Source organism: Aphidius gifuensis, linkage group LG6 (genome assembly GCF_014905175.1).
Source record: "Aphidius gifuensis isolate YNYX2018 linkage group LG6, ASM1490517v1, whole genome shotgun sequence".
Classification (NCBI taxonomy): Eukaryota; Metazoa; Arthropoda; class Insecta; order Hymenoptera; family Braconidae; genus Aphidius; species Aphidius gifuensis.
The window spans coordinates 15575188-15592972 of record NC_057793.1 but is presented as its reverse complement, the minus strand read 5'-3'; the positions used below and the strand labels follow the sequence as shown (position 1 = coordinate 15592972).

General features: G+C 28.8%; 1 protein-coding gene across 3 annotated transcripts in view; it reads right to left on the bottom strand.

The window, feature by feature from the left end:
* Positions 1 to 1883: 1883 nt before the first annotated feature.
* Positions 1884 to 17785, bottom strand: part of LOC122859575 (Bardet-Biedl syndrome 7 protein homolog) — a 129490-nt gene continuing 113588 nt past the window's right edge. For 2 of the 3 annotated variants that reach the window (XM_044163242.1, XM_044163244.1), the window contains one exon: positions 2026 to 2342. In XM_044163242.1, the coding sequence (XP_044019177.1) occupies positions 2201 to 2342 (142 nt within the window). In that variant the 3' untranslated portion in view covers positions 2026 to 2200. Of the gene's footprint in view, positions 2343 to 17785 lie in introns of all 3 variants that reach the window. The other variant, XM_044163243.1, reaches the window with a different exon arrangement.

Sequence of the window (17785 nt, the reverse complement as noted above, 5' to 3'; positions counted from 1 at the left end):
TTATTGTTATTTTCTTTTTTTTTTTTTAATTATAAAAATCGTTTGAATAATTTTTTCTTTTTTACTCACAGTATTATACACTGAGAGAAATTTTAACTAAAAATTAAAACCCATGTTGAATAGAAATTACTATACTGCTTTGTAATTTTTGTTTTATTTCTGGGATTGGCCGCGAGAGATGACATTTTACAATAAAATTATGTAAAATGTCACACAATGTCAAAAAATTGTTATGTTACTTCAAGTCTCTGTACATCGTTATCTATTGCAGATAGACATGGGGTTGAGCGGAGTTAATTATTGAGAATTCAATTCTAAACAATTTATAAAGAATTACTTTTTTCGATTAACCCCCTAGATAATGACTTATGAGTTAATTAAAATAAAGCACATACATGTTTTGTGGAAACGATAAAAAATATTATAAGTTCGAATAAAAAATACTGAACAATTTAATCAATATTCTAATATATTGTGACGTACTCGCTTTTGCAATTACGATTTTCACAATGTAATTCGATATTTCAAATATAAATTAATATTTCAACATTTTGTCAAATTGTAAATTAATAAATTCTTTTCTTTTCATTTTGCTGAAACATACAATATTTTAAGTCCGTTGAACCAAAGCTAAATAAAGTCAGCAATAATTAATTGCTGATTATTATGAGAACCGTTTATAATTATTGGTCAAAAGATATTCCTACCACAAAATATTATTGTTACGAGTTCTATAAAAACCTACGTATTTTCGGAAACAATTGCTCTCGTGAATAACTAATTATAAAGGTAACATCTACCTTTCTTTCGGCATATATTTTAAATCATGTAATTTATACAATAAATAAATAGTTTTACTTTAATTTGTGTTGTTAAATTAATTAACATTTACGCCATTTTTATTATCAAGTGATTATCATCAAGACATTTTCCATCTACAAGGTCGACCATCCAGATTGACAACGCCCTAAAAAAAAAAAACCTTTTTGATATTCACCTCTAACATCTTTAAAAATAAACTACGCACATTTACCTCTAATCCTGTTACCCGGTTGGGAATAACTAAATAGAGGACTTTAAAATATTGTCTACTGACTTGTTTATTTTATTATAAAAAAATAAAATTAAACCTGTCACGCAACAATATAAAATAAAATTTATCATGTACACATATAAAAGTTAGCATAGACTTAAATATTTTTTACTATATCGCTTTGTTAAAAATTCTGGTTGTGGGGCGAAATAATACAAAGATGGCCGACTGATTGAACAAATGATTGAATTGTCATGTAATTTCAAGCATTCCTACAGCCTTATCTGTTGAAGCTAGGTATGGGGTTAAGCGAGGTTTATTGTTGGTAATTTATTTCTAAACAATTTATCAAGAATGAATTTTTTCTATTTATCAATTAGTTTTCGAGTTTTGAGCGTGTAAACAGAAAAGAAAAAATGTTGCTTGCCGTTCTCCGTGAATCTAGCACAAACTGCCGAACTTAGCACAAAAAATGTCCAACTTTTAAATAAAATTTATAATAAAATATAGTAAATTCTAAAACCGGTAGTGCGTAAATTCTCAGTCTGCTAGAATTTACTTGAGAGTATCGTGAATTTAGTCATTTTTTTTAAAGAAAAATTACAATAAAATTATGTAAAATTTATGGCTTAGTATTGTATATAGTCAATGGCCAAATTTTTTACATAACTTTATTGTAAAAATTATTTATCAATGTACGAATAATTCTTACAAATAATCGGAGGAACGCAGTTTTTACTATTCGCTTTGTAATTTTTTCTTATACGTTTGTAATTTTTAGTTAAAATTTCTCTCAGTGTAATGTCGATTAATCATATTTTAAATTCATATTTGAAGTAAATAACACAGATTTCGAATATTTGGATTATTTTATTATATATCGAATATAATGAAAAAAAAAAATCCTGATGTTTTAATTCGCCAAGTATACATGAAATTTATGTTTCTCAACATTATTTTTAAAAGATGAAATTATTATAATTTAGTTCAGGATACGAAAAATTCAAATTCATTAAAATTAAAATCTGTTGCTCGAAATTTCTATTATTTTCCAGAAAAAGAAAGATGCCGAGTAGCTAGCTCCATGACGACCGTTTTCACACGTTACTTTTTATAAGACGATTCTCACCCGGTCTCACGTTGTTGTCAAACTGAAGTTCGGATCTTTCAATCTTTCGTGCAATGGTAAACTATCGGTGTTGAACTTGTTGAATTTTCTTCTTTTCCTAATATCACAAGATTTAAACTTAGAAGATTTCTTGATTGAAGAGCTCTTTCTAGTTTTTTCATCGTCGTTTCAATCGTCAATCTAAAAATACAAATAATTTTTTTTTTTTTTTTTTTTTGACTAAAACTGCACTCTAAAAAAGCAAAAAAAAACTATTGAATAACAAATAAATTATTAAAGCATAAGAGTAAAAAATGTAAAGCAAAATGTTAAAAGGCGAAATTTCAAAATATTTTCAAATTATTGCAAACTGGGAATATATTATTTTAAAAACATGAAGAAATATTCATGCTACAATAAATAAAAGATTTATATATGGTACACATAAACATGTATACGTTGAAATACAGGATGGGTATATATCGAGTATATATAGAGTATATCCAAAAAATAGATACTTCATTATTTTGCATATTGTAATAGATATTCAAAATATAATAAAATTAAACGTAGAAAACGAGATTTCGTTAACAATTTCTTATATTGGAAGGTTGATTTATATTTCCGCCTCATTTGGTTATTAAATTGTTCTATAGTTAACATTTTTTTTAACTTAATGTTTTCCAATGGATTATGAAGAAAAAAAAAACTGGTGTGTTATTGTACGCACAGGGAAGTGAAACTTCTTTAGTCATTTTAACAAAAAGTGATTGAAGAATCCCTCGTTGCATTAATATATTTTAAACTATTGGTCTTTTTCGGTTCCTATTCAAGTTACCTAATTTGTTCATTTATTCATTAATAACTATAATGAAAATTCTTAAATTTATTGATTCGTTGTAATATTAGGGTTTAATGAAAAAGAAATCATAATTTAAAAAATTAACACAGAGTATAAATTCATATAAATATTTATTTTGTAATGGATTGACAATTAACATCACTTATTAGTGATATTTCATTTATTTTTATTTTTTATATCGAAAAAATTAATTGTAAGTAATTTTCTCCGACAAAAAGAACACACTACTACCTCCTATCAGCAAATATAAAAATTAGCTGTTGTTTCTATCTTCAACTGACAAAAAAAAAAATAATATATGTTTATATTGGACGATTATAATTATAATTAAAAAACAAAAAATATATCTTTTACTTAAAGAATATCTCTCGAATTGTTCCCAAATGTTCAGGAAATACTGAGTCCTTTTTCTCCCTTCTATAATCAGACATGTTCAAGCCTGGAAGATATAAATACAATTCCATTCGGTTTCTTAATGACAGCTATAGAACAACTAAACAACAACAAAAGCCATACTAATTATATGATTGTAATAATATAAATCATGATTCATAACAAATAATTCACGCATGTAAACATCAAACAAATAAACAATCTCAAACACTTTTTCTAAAACAACTCTTCGTTATAGCCATTTATCATCAAGTAAAAGGAAATCATCGATTGATGTTATTGCTGGGGTTATTATTCGTTCAAATAGAATATTACGATAAACTAATGACACAACAAAAATGTTGTTAGAATTATCTTTAACATGTACACTTTAATTTAATAATTAATATGTCAATTATTTTTTTCAATTTTTCAATTGATCATTTAGACCATATATCATATTTATGTTTTATTTATGTTTTAATATCATTAGCATTTGAATTTGATTGCATAATAATAGCAAGATTTTTATTCCTGTTAATTCAATTCAATATTAATTATCAATTAGCGGCAATATTTCATTATTATAACAAAACAAAAAACCTAGTTTTTTTTACAAAAAGAAGCGTCAAGTATTCGAAATCGTTTAGCTATTTCATTGTTTTAATAGAAAAAGATGTGGTACCAAAAAAAGTCAAGAATTCAATATATTTTTAATGCATATAATTAAGTCTCAACTGTTGACAAAAATTTAAACTTGACCCTACCTTTTTTTCCCAATTTAAATGTCATTTATATATTATATATATTGAAGCAGGTGGGGTCAAGTTTGAAATTTTGTGAACAGTTAAGACTTGATTATATGCATTAAAAATAAATTGAATTCTTGACTTTTTTTGGTACCACATCTTTTTGTATTAAAACAATAAAATAGCTAAACGATTTCAAATACTTGACACTTCTTTTTGTAAAAAAACTTGGTTTTTTTTTTGTTATGATATCACATCGTTTTGTAAAGTTTAAATAATAATCAATTTTTTTTCCACCGTTGACGAATTAATTTATTATTTATTTTCATAGCTCTAGAGTTTCATAAGAAAGGTGTATTAGCTTTTAGCATAGGCAGCTATTAAAGCTCGTGGAATAGAGCAATCGGAGCAAGCCAGTGCATATTATCACCAGTAATGGTGCTAGTAAGCCGAATGCACAAAGTCACATGTTCTATTCGTTTATTTTTTTTTCCATCAAAGTTCAATAAGTTTTTTTTTTTTTGTTGCGTTTATATATACAATTAATTATAGTTGAATTAATTCATTATTGATTAATTTTAATTTTTAAGTTTACCTTATTTTTTTAATTGTCAGTCAATAATTATTCCAATTTTCTAATAAAATGTAGACCAAATGTCAACGATTTATTGATGTAACATTTGGAAAATCTAAATGTCGTATCTTTATCATCACAATCATCATCATCTCGATTTTTAGGACAGTTGAATGTTGAGTTTGGAGATAGTTGTAAATGAATACCCTGGTGAAAAAAAACTGGCAGAATCTGGCAGTTGTTCCAAAAACCGGTCTAAATCTGTAAGAATCTGACAGAATCTGGCAGTTGTTCCAAAAACCGGTCTAAATCTGTAATAATCTGCCAGACTACTTTTACGAAAAAATTTTAAAGAATAAAAAAAAAAATTCTGGACGAATTATTGTGGTTATTACAAACATCACGGTAAGGTATCAAGAAACTTCAATCTCGAAGCGTTGCATTTTTTTTTTTAAACTTGAATATGTTTTTATAAATTTTTATAAGTATCATAATTTCAGTTCCTATATATCTGAATTAACTCTGACCTGAGCACATGTGAGAATCGTTGAATAACAACTAACGTAAAATAATGATAAATGAGCTATGAAAGAATAAATTATAACATACTAATTGTTCGATGACGACTTGATGTCTCCTAATCAGTTGTATTAATTCAAAAAAATCAATTTATTGAAAAAAAAACAATATTTATCAATTGAACTGACAGAATCTGGCAGAATCTGGCATGCTGTTGGAAGTCGAATATGTGGCTGACAAAATCTGTAAGAATCTGGCAGAATCCAGCAGACTGTTAAGGTCGAGTATTTGGCTGAAAAAATCTGACAGAATCTGGAAGAATCTGACAGAATCTGGCAGACTGTTGAAAGTCGAGTATTTGACTGGCAATACCTGACAGAATCTGGCAGACTTTCGAAAGCCGAATATTTGGCTGACAGAATCTACCAGAATCTGCCAGATTTTTTTCACCAGGGTACTGTCATTAATGTTTTAATTTTCTTCTAAATAATAATATGAGTCTGAATCTGTTGTTACAATGCATAGTTTCAATAATGGGGCAAATCAGTATCATATGTAGCATTACCAATTAATGATTTTCTAACTGATGGTGTTGATAATGCACTTTTTAATTCACTTGATGTAAATGTTTCATTATTATTATTTTTTTTTTTTTGACAAACTATCTAATAATTCCGTGAATTTCTCATTATTTTCAATTGACATATTATTTGATGAACATGTATCAACAATTTTGTTATATTTTGTTGATAAAACATCAACTAGTTCAGTGAATGTGGCATAATTTGTTTTTATAAATGAAGTTAAAGTCTCAAATTTTTACCATTAAAAACACTTAATGATTCAGTAAAAGTATTATTATTTTTTTTTGTCCAATACATTTAACGATTTAGACATAAAAGTATTATTTTTATTAGTAAGAGTATTATTGTGAAAACTAGTCAATTTTACCATTCGAATTATCCAAATAATCTTTTGAAGATGGATTACGTCCAGAAATATCACTAAACATACTTATTTGCATCATTGATTCAGTTAGAATTTGTTAAACAGCCATTGCTGAACAATCACCAATGTCATTGTGAATATTTCAATCCATTGTAAATTTATTATTGTTAATTTCGTTTTCATTAATTTTATCAATATCTGTTGTTGATGCATCTAAAAAAAAATGGTCTTGATGTGTTCATAATTGTTGCAACCTCAAAATCAGGTGTTAAATTGATAGAAGAATTAATACAAATTGATTGTGACATATTTAAAAATGCAACAAGACTTTTTTGACCATTTGATAATGACGATAATATTAATAACGTGCCTGACACTCATGGTCTCAACATTGCTGACACATGTTCTTTGTCTTTTTGATTTCTATTATCATTTCCATTATTTATTCTTATTGATGATCATTGTTGATAATTTAATTTCCAAACATTATTACTCATTGGTAATGTTATTACCATTATTAATTCCAAACTCATTCTTCCATTTTTTTCGGTCTCGTCAAAGTTCTTATATCAATTGTTTTTGTTGTATCATTTGCCAAATCATTAAGTGAACTTACTGATAAATTTTTTCTTAACCAAGCTTGAAGATCTTCGACATTTGATGATATTCTGTCACTCAATGACAGCAACCATCTTTCATTGTCATCAAAATTAACATGTGATATATTAATTTTACCGTTGAGAGATTCGTTAATAATGATGTCTTGGTTATCATTGTTTTAAATATTATTCACTTTATCTGACATTTTATTTTTATTAATATTTGTTACTCAAACTTACCAAATAGTTTTACACCACAAAAAGATGAACAAGTCAAATATAGTATTTAAAAATATGATAGCTTTTTTGCTCTATAGACAGATGCTCCTGGCAGCTGATTTAGATATTCAGAAATAAATCCTTTTACATATAACTTAATAAAAAAAAAAAAACTCATTAAACTTGATGAAAAGAAAAATAAACAATAACAACAGCATGTGACTTGGAATTATAGCTTCAAGCAGCTTAAAAAATCATCATTCAATTCGCGCCATCGATGCGATATTGAATACTGTAAATATACCTAAAAGTTTTTTTACACCATTTACTATTCTTGCTCAGTTTTATTTTTATTATGAATCGCTCTGGACCTGGAGCAGATGTGTCGCTTCGATTTGATTTCATTTCATAATGTTTGTCAGAATGCCCTAACTTTCGAGAGAAATTTCAGGAAAAACATAATTTCTGGAACTGCAATAATCCCAACAACTTATAGCGCGCGCATCATCGTTCCGATATTGAATACTGTCCTGATATAAAGGTTCTTTCACATCATTTTACTATTCTTGCTCAATTTTATTTTATAATGTTGTCAAATTGCTCTGGACTTGGAAGCCATATTGCTTCGATTTAATTTTGATTTCTAATGTTTGTTAGAGCGCCCTAACTCTTGAAAGAAATATCAAGAAAAACGCAATTTCTGAAATTGATTTTGAAGTTTAAAAAAAAGTATACATCTAAAAAATATGTTTTTTTTTTATTGAAAAGTTTGATATTGATTTAATAGGATGATCAGAAGACAAAATATTTTTATCTGATTAATCATATTTTAAAATAAATTCCCAAGGAATTGGAAGGTTAGGGTTAGCTCTATGCCGATAATATATAGGCACTAGAGTGGTCCTTAAAAAGGCTATGGTGGAATTTGATCACTCTCACCCCCTCATTTGGTTAGAAATATATAAAAAAAAATTCTCTCAAATTTTCAGAATTTTTACTCAACATTAACCCGTGCCGCAAAAGCTTTTTCTATTTTTGATTTCGGGATTCTTAGCAAGATTACGATATTCATAGAGACAAGATTTTATGAGTAATATTAGAACGTCATTGCAAGCAAAAAATTCTGGTCGCAACAGAACTTCGATATCTCGAATACTTTTTGAGGTATCGAAGAAACATGATATTGAATTTTTCTTTTCGTCATTTTTTTAGTAGATAAATAGTTTAGTAAAAAAAAAAAAATTTTGAAATCGATTTTCTTAGTATTTTTAACGAGAAATATTGTGGTTCAAACAGAAATATCGTACCTTCAACAGTTTTCGAGATACTGAGCTTTGAAGGTAAAATATATCGGAATATATTACTATTTTTTCATTGATTTGATATTTTTAAATAATTATAAATTTTAAAGAAATCAATATTAATAATGATTCTAGTAAGATTTTTTACGGAGAAAAACAATAGTGATGATAAAAATTCAATATCTCTATCCATTTTCGAGACATCGATTATTAAAAATTAAAAATATCGATATATTTATAAGATGACGAGTTGTAACTAGAAAAAACTAGATTCCATAGTCATATTCCAACTTGAATAAAAGGATATAACTTTCGTTTTTAATGAAATAATGTAAAAGCCAACTGGCAAGAGTTTATGATGGTGAAGCTGCCCCTTCCGGGTAAGGGGCAGCTAAAAAAAGTTTAATATTGATTCAATAGGATGATCAGAAGACAAAATATTTTCATCTCATCAATCATATTTTAAAATAAATTCCCAGGAAATTGGAGGGTTAGGGTTAGCTCTATGCCGTGTATATTAGGCACGGTAGTTATCTCGTTTCTCTACTTTCTTTTTTTTTCTCATACTTCTACTACACTACCGTGCCGGGTAATGCTTATGTCAATATGTTTTATTCTTTTTAGTGTTCCGTAGGACACTTATGTTTGCGCTTTTCTGTGATGTTTTGTTAATTCGAGATTGGCCAAAAGCAATGGTCATATTTATTTCCAATTTTGGGGCCTTATTAAATTTAATATGCCTATTTTTGCACATGGCCCAATTCCAAATATTGACCGATCGATTCCGGCAATGTTTTAATCGACGACGCTTCATCTGTAGACTCTACGATATTTTTTTCAAATTTTCAGTCGTTTATTTTTTTTTTTTATTCAACGATATCCCGTGTAGGAGAACACAACACGGCCAAGCATCGGCCGATACTCGGCGAACATCGGCCAATAATCGGCAAACATTAATGGGCCTTTAATGCGCCAAGCCTGGAGCGTTACGGTAATTTAATATCAGCTGCCATTAATGGCCCAATAATGTTCGCCAAGATTGGCCCATTAATGGCCCGTTAATGGCCCATTGATATACCAAGGGTAAGCCAAGAGTAGACCAACCATCAGCCATTATTGGCTTGCCATTAATGGGCCATTAATGCGCCTTCCTGGAGCGTTACGGTAATTTAATATCGGCTGCCATGAATGGCCCAATGATGTTCCCAAGAGTAAACCAAGTATGGCCCATTTATTAATTCCATTGAAAAAAAATATATATATTTTTATATTTTTTTTTTTTTTTATTATTTATTATTTAACAATCGGGCTTTTATTATACAAGCTATTAATAATCAATTGAAGAAATTATCATTAAACACTATTGAGATTTGATTCTACCTGGACTTGAACTCGGGTCTTCCTGTGCGATATCCTGAAGCATTACCACTCGGCCACGGCGGCTATAACGAAAGTCATAAATAAATTTTTGATTTGAATCAAATCAACAAAAGACCAACTCTTGGCCGCCCAAGAGTCAGCCGAAGCTTGGCCAGTGATGGCAACCATGCGTTGGCCATTTAAGGATTAAAAAGATTGGCCGATGAATGGCAGACAAGCAACGGCCATTAATGTATGAGCCAAAGATTGGCCGATGAATGGCAAACAAGCAACGGCCATTAAAAGTCTACCAAGACTTGGCCGATGATCGGTTACCAAGCAATGGCCATTAATGTATCAGCCAGAGGTTGGCCAATGATTGGCAAACAAGCAATGGCCATTAAAAGTCTACCAAGACTAGGCCGATGATCGGCAACCAAGCAATGGCCATTAAAAGTCTACCAAGACTTGGCCGATGATCGGCAACTAAGCAATGGCCATTGATGTATCAGCCAGAGATCGGCCAATGATTGGCAAACAAGCAATGGCCATTAAAAGTCTACCAAGACTTGGCCGATGATCGGCAACCAAGCAATGGCCATTGATGTATCAGCCAGAGATCGGCCAATGATTGGCAACCAAGCAACGGCCATTGAACGTCCATCAAGGCTTGGCCGATGATCGGCAACCAACGAATGGCCGTTAATGTATCAGCCAGGCTTGGCCCATGTATTGTTGCCAATTATCGGCCATTTAAGAATCAGCCAAGGCTCGGCCGATGCATGGTTGGCAATCATTGGCCATCTAAGAGTCAGCCAAGGCTCGGCCATGAATCGGAACCATGAATTGGCAGTACAAGAATGGGCCAGTTGTTTGCCAATGATGAACCATGAATGGCCCATGCCTGGCTACCAATCATTGGGTGCCATTGATGGGCCAATGCATGGCCGTGTTGTGAGTCTTGGCAATTCCTACACGGGATGTAGTGTCACAAACTGTTTTTTTACAATATTTTTTGAACCGCTGAACCGAATTAGTCAATGTTAAAACAAATTTAGGTTTTTTTTTTTCCAAAAACGGACATGATATTTTTTTTTACTTTTTGGGCCTTATTATATTTAATATGCCCATTTTTGGACATGGCCCAATTCCAAATATTGACCGATCGATTCCGGCAATGTTTTAATCGACGACGCTTCATCTGTAGAATCTACGATATTTTTTTCAAATTTTTCGGTCGTTTATTTTTTTTTTTATTCAACGATATGTATTGTCACAAACTTTTTTTTTTTATAATATTTTCGTAAACAGCAAGAAAAAAAATAAAAAATCCTATGGAACACTTAGGGTGCACCTTGGGGAACTTGACTATCTTTTTTTTTTTTATTATCGTTATTTTTCTTCTTAGCAACAGAAACACAAATAATTAAACGAAAAAAACATTTCATACGTATACATGTATAAAGTATACAAATATATATACCAATATATATAATATACATATAGAATACATACAAATATTATATTGTATAACAAAATATATACAGGTAAGTTTCAAATATTAATACCGTTGGGGCTGGTTACGGTTATGGTTAGTAATATATTAATCCCATATCGATTAGGCTATTGAAAATAAAAAAAACAAAAATTCTTACACAAATACAATTGGACAGTTTTTGTATCAGACATGTATTTTTACCACTTAGTATAATATAAAAATATATTCAAAGACTCGTTATCACTTGGTGGATCCACCAGGTTTCAGGTGGTTTTTCAACTTTTTCTTCTATATTTCGATTTGAAAAATAAACACGTTGACCATTTTCGAGATGAACGTGTAAATGTTGAATATTTGGATATCGATCATGTATTTTGAAACCTAGTATCAGCCAAACTGCCTCATTGCTACTTATATATCTTCCTGATTGATATTCGTTAATTTCATTTTTATTTTTATTTTCTATTGAATAAATAGCTTGATCACTCCCTTTGTGTATATAATGTAAATGAGTCGTATTTAACGTGCTACACTTCTTTTTCATGAAGAAGTTTTTAACACGGTGTGCCTCACGTCTTGCTTTCTGTATTTCCAACCGTCAACTCCTTACAACTCATTTTGCGACAGTCATGGATGTCGACTTTCGTAATGCGTTCAAATTGTACCCGATTTCTATTATAGCCCAGGGAAACCATGAAAAACCTGGGCAGTACAGCCGGCTTGCGCCTATCATTCGATACATGGCATCGGTGGTCGGGTTCGAACCCGTGACCTCCCTGTCACAAAGCTCGAACCTTAACCGCAGTGCCATATCGTTGGCTACCTTTGTGTATATATTTTAATTTATACTTTACCGCAACTACTGAACTACATGACTATAATTGAAAGCTTTAATTTCGAATTTTTTTTTCATTTTAAAATGTCTTCGTTGTGTACGTTCACTTTTCTGTTTATGAATTGTATCTAACGTTAATGTTTGTACATCTTCTCGAATTTAATCATGTGGATCTTTGAATCTTTTTAATCTTTTTCCTAATAATGTTTTTCTTCCAATATTTTGTTTTCTTTTCGGCATGCATATTATATTATTATTATATTATATGCATATTAATCACTTATTTGTAAAATGACATGTCAGTTATAAGAGATAATTTTATGCAATTCAAATGATTGTCTTTTTTTTTGAAACATACAGCTTACTTCAAATAAGAATAAAATTATTAAATCAATAAAAATTTTCTCAAAAAAATATTTTCCAATAGATGTAATTATTCTAATATCCAATTCACCTTTTTTTGAACTTGGAACATCAGAGAATATTTTTAAGTTTTTATTATCATAGATTCTGAACATCAAGGAAAAATCATTTATTATGTTCATATTTCCAAATAAACCTAAATGTACGTAACTCGAAATATAGTTGTAACCCTCACATTATAAAAATAACGATTGTCATCGGTAATTATAAGAGAGATCATATTTTCCAATAAACCAAAGTAATCAGGTTTTTTTAAACAACCTTAGTACATCAGGAAATATTTTCAATTTTTTATTATCGTAAATTCTGAACATCAACGGAAAAAGATTTATTATGTCCATATTGCCAAATAGACCTAAATGTACGTTATTCACAAAATAGTTGGAATTGTTCGCATTATAAAAATAACGTTTGTCATCGGTAATTATAAGAGAGTCAAAATATGACAATTCGATAACCTCAAATGAAATCTCAAAAATTGCGTAAAATCTGAACGTCAAGGAAAAAACATTTATTATGTTCATATTTCCAAATAGACCTGAATGTATATAACCCGAAAAATAGTTGTAACTGTCTCATTATAAAAATATCGATTGTCATCGGTAATTATAAGAAAGAAAAAATATGTCAACTTAATAACCTCCATTAAAATGTTGGAAATTTTCAAAATTTTTTGTAAATCGAAAAACATTCTATTCATCTTATCAACAGCGATCATATTTTCCAGTAAACCAAAGTATTCAGCTTTTTTTTAACACTCTTAGTACATCAGGAAATATTTTCTATTTTTTATTATCGTAAATTCTGAACATCAACGACAAAAAATTTATTATGTTCATATTTCCAAATAGACCTGAATGTAAGTTACTCGAAAAAAAGTTGAAACTTTCTTCTTGACTGAAATATAAAATTGTCATCGGTAATTATAAGAGAGAGCAAATATGTTGCTAACGTCAATTTATGTTCGGGTGTTCCATTATAATTTGTTTTGAATAAATTTTAATTTCAACGTTCAATTGTTTTTTGTTTTTTTTTTCTCTTTGAATTTTTTTTGTTTTTTTTTTTAATGTCGTTGAATTTCGTTGCCAAGGAAAGTTTATAAATTAAGAAAGATTAGGATACATAATTGACGTTTTATACACATCATGAATCGCCAAATTTTCAAAGTTTGTTTTTTATAATATTTTTATTATTGTTTTCAACATTTATTAATAATTTCTTTCCTTTAAATTAGACATGTTGCGATACGACTTTCAATAATAGATATATTTTATTTAAATTCGATCAAAACTTGAATCTACTCATTTTGAAAAAAATTCATTATGTTCATATTTCCAAATAGACCTGAATGTAAGTAATTCAAAATAAACTTTCAGCTTTCAATTGTTTTTTTTCATAATGTTGTTGATTTTATGTTGCCAAGCAAGATTTGTGATTCAAGAAAAGTTAAGATACATAATTGGTATACACAATTGAAAATAAATAAATAAATAAAATAAATAAATGGTAAATTATTTTCAAAGAATTTATAGTTTAATTTTATTCTTGGATATTTCCGGATTTCTCATGATTTCTCCGGATTTTCTCCGAATATCTCCGGACTATCTCCGGATTTCTCCGGATTTTCTACGCAATTGAGACTTCCGAAGATATTATTCCGGAGTTTTTTCGGGTTTTCTCCGGATTTTTTCAGAAAAAATTTCTTTTTTATTCTTTGTATGTAAACTCTTATTTCTACTTTTTCTTATTAATTTTTTCATTTTTTTGTGTTTGTTTTTTTAAGTCAAAATTCTGGAAAGAATCCGGAGATATTATAGAAATAGTCTGGAGATTACTCCGTGAATATCTCCGGAAGTCTCAATTACGTAGAAAATCCAGAGAAATCCGGATTGAGTCCGAAGAAATTTGGAGTAAGTCCGGAAAAATCCAGAAAAATCCGGAGAGATTATTTCTACCAGGGTACGTAATGATTTTGTTTGATTCATATGTGAAAAAGGGAAATTAAACATGTCATTATCCGAACATGTAATTGTATGTTCTTTCTGTCAATCTATGATCCCTAATATTGACATTAAACAACTTAAATAAGATTTTGAATTTACAAAGAGATCATTTGAATAATTGTAATTCAGAACCTTTTTTCACTCATTCTGCATATCACGGCATTATTAGATCTTTGGATTATATTTGCCAAACTTGTCTTACATCTCTATCAATTATCAATGCATAATAAATAAAACTTTATACTGGTTGATTTATTACACAATCAATTTAATTTAAGTATTAATTATACGTCCGATCTGATAAAAAAAACCCCAGATTCTACATCCTGGTGAACCGAAAACCAACATTATAAAATAATGCAATATTTCTAATTTTAATTCTCGATAAAATATACTGTTTAATCGAAAAAAAACCCAGGAGATGATGAGACAAAAACATGTTTAAGTTGAGTAAATAATGATATATATAGAGGAAATATCGATTCCAGTTTAGCAAATTTTCTCTCAACTTGAACGCTTGTTGCTTTAAATTGAATGACTTATCTTTCAAATTGAGGTATACGTGATTCAATTTTAGCAAATTTTCGTATCGTTTGTAGCTTTGATTCAATTCTAAAGTTATTTTAATTAACAAATATTTCACATAAAAAAAATCAATATTGTTTTGAATTGATGCGGTACCAAAAAAAGTCAAGAATTAAACATATTTTTAATGCATATAATTAAGTCTTATCTGTTGACAAAATTTTAAACTTGACCCTAACTGGTTCAATATATATTATATATAAATATAAAATTCACATTGGGAAAAAAGGTGGGGTCAAGTTTGAAATTTTGTGAACAGTTAAGACTTCATTATATGCATTAAAAATATATTGATTCTTGACTTTTTTTGGTACCACATCTTTTTGTATTAAAACAATAAAATAGCTAAACGATTTCAAATACCTGACACTTCTTGGTTTTTTTTTTGTTATGATATCACATCGTTTTGTAGAGTTTAAATAATAATTTTTTTTTCCACCGTTGACGAATTAATTTATTATTTATTTTCAAAGTGCCGTAACAAGGAATTTTTGCGCCGTGGGCAAAATTATATTTTGCGCTCTATTTTTATTGATATAATATATAAAAAAGACATCATTTGTTAGGTGTATTTAACAATAATAAATATAACAAGCAAAACCGCCAGAATATATTAAAATTATTTTTTTTTTTTTACATAAAAATTGTTGTGAATAATAATATTAAAGACAAAATATTTTAAAAGTGATATAGATGAAGAATGAATCATTACAAAACCAAAACGGTCTTTGTCTTCTGGCGTTGTCGCTGAAAAATTCATCTATGATATTATCGAAGTCTATTGAAGATACATATATAAGATTTTATATAAGTGAATGTTTTAATAAATTCATTGCTGATAGAATTGTTGAACCCTATTTGGTAAGTGGCTGATGGATTAGCTGAGCCTACAACACAATTTATTTAGTTTCATTTTTTTTTAAAATACATTTACCATAACAAATAAAATTAATACTGGCAAATGTATAAGATAATGATGAAACTAAATACATTGTATTGTCATATTTATGAAGTACTAACGCATTTGCTATAATTATCTCAATTTATAACAATATAAAAGCTATATATGTAATCTTTAAGCATAATAATCATCCAAGTAAAATAAAAATTCATGTCTTGTCAAGTTGCGTTCGTGGTTAAGTCGGTTAAAGCACGGTGTTAGGAATACGTAGAATTAGGAAGCGTTTAGGGTGTAGGGGTTCGATTCTAGGCCGGTGCCAGTAGTCTTACAGAAAAAAAAAAAAACAAAATAAAAAAGAAAAAACATCGCGTGCTATTGTCTCGATTATATTTTGCTTTATGAACATTTAAAAACTGTAATTTTTACATATTATCAGAGTAACACAAACTTCACATATAAAAAATGTAAATTTTACATTTTTTCGGAGTAACAGAACTTGAACGCGTCGGAACATGAATTTAACCTTTTGTTCTCTGTAAATTTTACATTTTTCATCGGCATTAGGACATCAAGATGTCATTTATTATTATAAATGTAAATTTTACATTTTTTCGGTATCATACCTAAAACTACAGAAAAAAAATGTAAAATAAACTTTTTATGCTGTAATATCTACAGTATTTTTTTCTCCGTGCATTACACTGCGCCCTGGGCAGTTGCCCCTCTTGCCCACCCCTTGTTACGGCACTGTTGTATAGATAACCATAGTAGGAATAAAATAACAATGATTTCAAAAATATCATCGATAATAATAATATCAATATAATATTAGTAATAATAACAAAGTTATCAACTGTATTAATAAAAATATCAATATCAATAATAATAATAATAATAATATCGATATAATACTCATAATAATGATAAGAATCATAATATAATATTGACAATACAATTCATATATAAATATTGATAATAATTAGTATTTATATTTAATATATTATTATAGATATTATTATTATTATTATCAATACTATTGTAAATAGCTGATAATATTATCAAAATTATTGTTGTTATAATTATCATCGTTTATATATATTTATAGTATGAATAATAATAATAACAATAATTTTATAAATGATAATATTTATAAAAAAAAAATTATTCGTGTTGCGAGTAGGCATGAGAGAAGTGAAACTTCTTTTGGAGTGATTGCGGTTATGACTCTATAAGTTTCTTTTATTGATTTTTCTGATTGATTTATATTACGATCGGTATTCATATTATTGTTCATTTTATTAACTATTTGATATAAATTTTTTTGTTATAAACTATCGTTGTCTAGAAGGATATCACTGTGAACGTTTAGTAATTGATAAAATGGTAGGTGTTAGGGCTAACATGGCATTGGAATTTTCCTGTAATTTTTTTTTCACGTTGTGTAGCACGGTATTGCTGATTTGCCGTAAACGTTGAGTGCTTGAAACAGGTGAAAATGTTGAAGCTAATAGAGCATAAGGGTTTTCCTGTAATTTTTTTTAACGTTGTCTATTACGATATTGTCGTACACGTTTAGTACTTAATGGTCTTGATTTCTTCCAGGATTTTCTTGGGGTTTTTGATCACTCTGGCGAAAATGGTAAGAGAGAAGCCAGAGGAAAACGATATCGCTTTTGTCGCCAAAGACGCCCAGGTAGAAAACTTCCGTCGGCCCGACTGTCGGCCGGCTGAGTGTCCCGACTTATTAAGTCGGAGAAAAGTCGGGATTTCAGTTGGGCCGACGTCGGATATTCTGTTAAATTCCCTTAAAGTAAAAAATTTAGAATATCGATTGCATTTTCCCAAAGAAACTAAATTGTTGATAGATAGACTATTTATGTTTGTAATTTGTTTTTAA